We start from the raw sequence: 4811 nt of genomic DNA on the forward strand, positions 1-4811 counted from the left end.
TCATGATCCTTCCTTAAGAAATGGCACAAGCTCCTTGGGGCCTGGGACAAATATGGGGAGTCCCACTGCCAAACAGCCTGGGAAGAGGGGGCGGTGGGCAGAGGGAGCCCCGCCAGCAGGGGTGGGAAGAGCTCTTCTACTCAACAGTGACGTCCCAGGTCCAAGTCCCCTCACCCTGTGTGCTGGGCTCATACCCGAGAGGGGTCTGGGGGACAGGGAGGGGAGGGCACACTGCCTGCAGACCCTCTTCTCCTACAGGCGCATCTGACACCATGCCCTCCCTGGGGACCATGTGCAGCCTGCTGCTCTTCAGTGTGCTCTGGGTGGACCTGGCCATGGCGGGCTCCAGCTTCCTAAGTCCCGAACACCAGAAACTACAGGTAAACCATCTCCCCACAAAGCCCCACGTTTGGATTAGGGTATCTGGCTCCAGCCTTGCCATGGGGCAGCCAGCTGTGTGACCTTGGCTCAAATTCTCTGGGCTTTCTCCAAGAGCACTAAGGACGACTCTGGGTCTGACTGTAGGCTCACACCTCCCTCTGCTTCTGGAAGTATAAGGGGGCTTAGGGCCCTAAGATAGTACCTCTTTCCAGCAGAGAAAGGAGTCCAAGAAGCCGCCGGCCAAACTGCAGCCCCGAGCCCTAGAAGGCTCCCTTGGCCCAGAAGACACAAGTCAAGTGGAAGAGGCAGAGGATGAGCTGGAAATCCGGGTTGGTTCCAGATTTATGCTTTTGTGGCAGTGGAGGGTTTGAGGGTGGAGGAGGGCAGGCTGTGAACAGGGATCCACTTACGAAAGAAATGTAAAATAGTACGCAAAAAGGTTGACTCCGAACTGGACTCCACCAGGTCTTTTCCCATCAAGAGGCAAATGTCTAAGATAAGTCATTTTGCTACAACAGAACGGGACAGGACAAGGAGCCATGAGCAGGGAACAGGAGGGGTGCAGGTCCACACCAGAGGATTTCAAAAGAGGGCCAGCAAACATGGTGCCAAGAGACACACAAGGAAGAGACACACAGGAAGAATCAGCTGGTCACAGCCTGAAGAGGTTTCCCCACAGCAAAGGGTCTGCTTGGCCCAGGGGCCTGTCCGACCCTGCCCGGGGCTGGAGCGCACCCACACGGCCCCACGCAGGCCAGCTACTGCTAGCCCGCAGCCAGCGGCCAAGCACCATGCCCCATCCGGAGATGAGACAGGACCAATCGGGCTGTCTCGGCTCCAGCAAATCTTGCACGGGCCAAGAGGAAGTCTGAAAATAGAGGGGGAGATTAGGACAGAGAGGGAGTAAAGGGATTATATAGGGGTTATCCCTGCAACCTTCCCAGGAAGCCAGCTGTGGTTCAGGGAATGGCCCTTATAAGCACTCAGGTGGCGACAGCTGCCTCCCTGCAGTGACACCAGAATTCCCCACCCCGGGGCAGTACTGAACCGTGGCGATCTTGGTGCTGCTCCTGCCTACTGATGGAGATTTCATTTACAAACTGTCTTACCCTCATTATATGCCGTTCAATCTCCACGACCACCTGTGAGGTAAGGTCAGATACTACTGCCCTCGTTTCATAGGCAAGGGACAGAAGTTCAGACAGATGAACTCGTGTTCCTGAGGTGCCACAGCCTGCGTGTGGCAGGGGTGGGAGCCGAGGGCAGGGCCACCTCCAGCTCCTAGCCCCCTTCCCCTCACCAGCCTGGCAAACAGAGCGTGCACTGTGGCCTGGGGCACCCCTCCCTCCCTGGTCACCCCTGGCCTGAGAAGCTGCAGTGCGGCCTGCCTTGGCCTCCCTCGCTCCCTCCCTCCCCACCAGCTTCTTCCATCAGGATGAACTCCCTACCAACGATCCCTCTGACCCTTCCTGGAACCTAGGGGTGTTCTCAGGTGCTTCCTCCAAGCCACATGTGAGATCTCCAACCCATCACATTCCCACTGACTCCTGCAAATCCTCAAACTAAAACTGGGGAATTTCCTGGTGAGACCCAGGCGGCACTCCCACTCACCCAGGCCAGGCTGGCTCTCCCCCACACCCAGACAGGGAAGGGGTCTCTGCGGCTTGAGGACTCAAGGCAGGGCTGGGACAACCAGAAGCTTCCAGTCCCCATGAAGGCTGGCCTTGGAAGAGTTAGCCCACACCTCAACTAGAACCCGAAGTCTGATATGTCCGGGAGGCACCGGGGCCACCAGAGGTGGGGAGGCCCACACCCTGGCTGTGGGGCTCAGCACACACTCTCTCAGCCCCTCCTGGAGTTCCACCTTTCTCACCTCAGGGCCCCCCACCTTCCTCCAGATGTGTTGCTACTGCAATCCACTTTCAGAGCTGGAAGACTTCTGAGACCACGTTCTACCCCTTCCCCACCCCTCCACCCCGTATCAGGCCTTTCCAAGTCCCCAGAAGCATACCCCACCCAGGCGTGGCTGGGCTGCTTCTCAACAGTCCAGGTTCCAGGTGCCAGGCCAGCCAGGAGCACCTGGCCCTGATCAGTGCTCACATGGTTCCCAAGAAGTCTGCTCAGGCCATCTGGCCAACCCCCCTCAGCCACAGGGTGGAAGAAAAATGAGTACTTGCTAATAGGAGGGAGCCAATGGATGGAGTTCCCTAAAATCACAAGCAAGTAATTCCCCACTCCCTCCGCCCTTCCCGTGGAGACAAGGAAGAAGGGAAATATTTAAAGGGAACAAGGAGCTACTTGTTTTCTTCATAACCTCTTGGAGCACATTTGCTCACATGTGAAATGGGAGAGAAACTGGGGCAGGGAGGCCCAGAGGACTATCCCCATCGTGGAGGCAAGGCCTTGGCCAGGCCTGGAGGACAGAGAAGCTCCAAGCTAGGTGTCGCTGCAGCCCATGACTGGAAGCCAGAAGCGGTTCCCAGGCCACCACCCCACCCCTGCAGCCTCAGGCAAGTCCTCGACCCCTCCAGGCCTCCTGTTGGGGGAGCAGGGGGAAGAAGGACCAATGACAGAAGGCTCCCTCCCAACACCAGATCCCTTCAGTGACTTACTTAGACTTCGCAAGTGACTGGCATGCAGGTACCAGGTACCAAGGCAGCTACTAGAACAGAACAATAGTCTGCCCTCCAGGGGCGGAAACCATGATGTGGCTGCAAAGAGAGCTCTTTCCCCTTCTCCCAAAACTCTGAGCTCCAATAAATCATCTCCAAGGGTGCTGAGAAAGGAGGGAAAAATGGGGTGCTGTCCCTGTAGAAGGGAAGACACAGAGGCACAGAGAGAAGCAAGCACTTGGCTCAGAGCATCTCTCCAGGGAAAGGTCAGCTTGTCTGACCTTCCATGGAACAAGGAAAGGCCTGTGCTCAGGACAGGAGGAAGAGCCAGGAGAGGAGGTGAGGGCAGTAGACAGGCAGAGACCACTGCCCAGGCTAGTGCTAGGACACCGGGGAAACCCACTGTCCCCCCAGTCTCCCTACCAGAGCCTGAAATCCTACCACTGGTGACTCAACCTTATGTCTTCCAAAATCACAAGGGGGAGTGGGAGTAACCCACAGCTTCTTTGAGCAACCTCATTAGAGGAAGACAAGACTGCAAGCTAGTTTCCTCGAGATGGCAGGGGCAGTAAGAACGGACCTACGAAGGCAGAGTCACCTGGCTGAGCTGTACCCCTGTGGTGGCTGCTGAGCCACAGGCCCTCCTCCTTCCCCGCCCCTGTGAGGAGATCCTGAGAGCCCAGGGCCTGCTTCGGGAGGGCTGGGAGTGCCATGTGTTTGGGGTGGGATGGCAGGGTGTGACCTCTGACACCTCTGGGGTCTTCCTTGCCCCTCCTCCTAGTTCAATGCCCCCTTTGATGTTGGAATCAAGCTGTCAGGGCCTCAGTACCACCAGCATGGCCAGGCACTCGGGAAGTTTCTTCAAGAGGTTCTTTGGGAAGACACCAACGGTAAGTCCTTGCCCCACTCAGGTCATTTCAGTTTCCTTGGAGTCCCAATTGTGAGCCCAACCTATGTGTGACACAAGAGAAGTTTTATTCCCCTATCCCTGCCTCTCAAAAAGCTTCTAATTACTTTCCCCAATGTCTGCCGGAGAGCAGCCTGGGCTGGGATTTGTGAGTGGCTGGGACGAGGGGTGAGCAGTCTCTGAATTCCAAGAAGACACTATGTTCCAAGAACTAGCACATTAACTACCTCTGGAACCCCAATTTCCTAACCATAAAATGGAGCTAACACTCACTGTGAGAGCATAAAATTATTTGATGTTAAGTACTGCTACTGTATAACTTTACAAATGAAAGCAATTAGTGCCCTCATGAGAATTAAGCAAAGGTTTCTAGGTTTTGTTGCAAAGCTCTTCTTGGCTTGTAAAACAGAAACCACCCAATTAGCTTCTGATCATGGGGGCAAACACCTGCCTTTGGAGGCACACTACCACTGGCCAAGCACTTCCCTAACATGGCATCAAGTCTCAACCCCCACTGACCACATGAGGTAGGCAGGAGCATGGCACTCACAAGGCAGTGCAGATAAGGAAAACAAGACTCAGTTTTTAGGTGGCAAGAACAAGTCACACATTCCACACTCTGAGGTCAATACCTAACCCTTTCCCCCACCCCCATTACAACACACCACCTCTGACATCACCATTGTGGAAGAAAAGCCATCTCTGATGGCACCGGCAGGACGGTGGACACTGAATTTTGACGTGACCTCTTGCTTTTCAGAGGCCCTGGCAGACGAGTGATCATCCACAAGATGGGCCTGCCTGTTCTCCCCCCACCCTAGAAGCACTCACCTGACTTTTACACTGTTTCTGCAGCTACTCCCAGTTCTGAGTGGTACTAGTTGAAGAGGTGAATAAACATTCAAACCATA

The 4811-nt window shown here is 55.4% G+C and overlaps 1 protein-coding gene across 2 annotated transcripts; it reads left to right on the plus strand.

Moving 5' to 3' along the window:
• Positions 1-221: 221 nt before the first annotated feature.
• On the plus strand, positions 222-4811 carry GHRL (ghrelin and obestatin prepropeptide). 2 transcript variants are annotated; one of them, XM_077857822.1, is made up of 4 exons: positions 222-380; positions 594-710; positions 3775-3883; positions 4661-4811. In XM_077857822.1, exons 1-4 carry the CDS (start codon positions 273-275, stop codon positions 4678-4680), a joined length of 354 nt encoding a protein of 117 aa, XP_077713948.1. In that variant the 5' UTR covers positions 222-272; the 3' UTR covers positions 4681-4811. The 2 variants fall into 2 exon arrangements, with proteins under 2 accessions (XP_077713948.1, XP_077713949.1); XM_077857823.1 differs by having other exon boundaries at positions 228-380; positions 597-710.

This window comes from Canis aureus, chromosome 19 (genome assembly GCF_053574225.1).
Source record: "Canis aureus isolate CA01 chromosome 19, VMU_Caureus_v.1.0, whole genome shotgun sequence".
Taxonomy (NCBI): Eukaryota; Metazoa; Chordata; class Mammalia; order Carnivora; family Canidae; genus Canis; species Canis aureus.

Coding starts and splice junctions, on each gene's coding strand:
- GHRL (XM_077857822.1), top strand. CDS start 273: ATGCCCTCCCTGGGGACCATGTGCAGCCTGCTGCTCTTCAGTGTGCTC. Junction 711..3,774: donor AGGATGAGCTGGAAATCCGG/GTTGGTTCCAGA, acceptor CCCTCCTCCTAG/TTCAATGCCCCCTTTGATGT. Junction 3,884..4,660: donor TCTTTGGGAAGACACCAACG/GTAAGTCCTTGC, acceptor CTTGCTTTTCAG/AGGCCCTGGCAGACGAGTGA.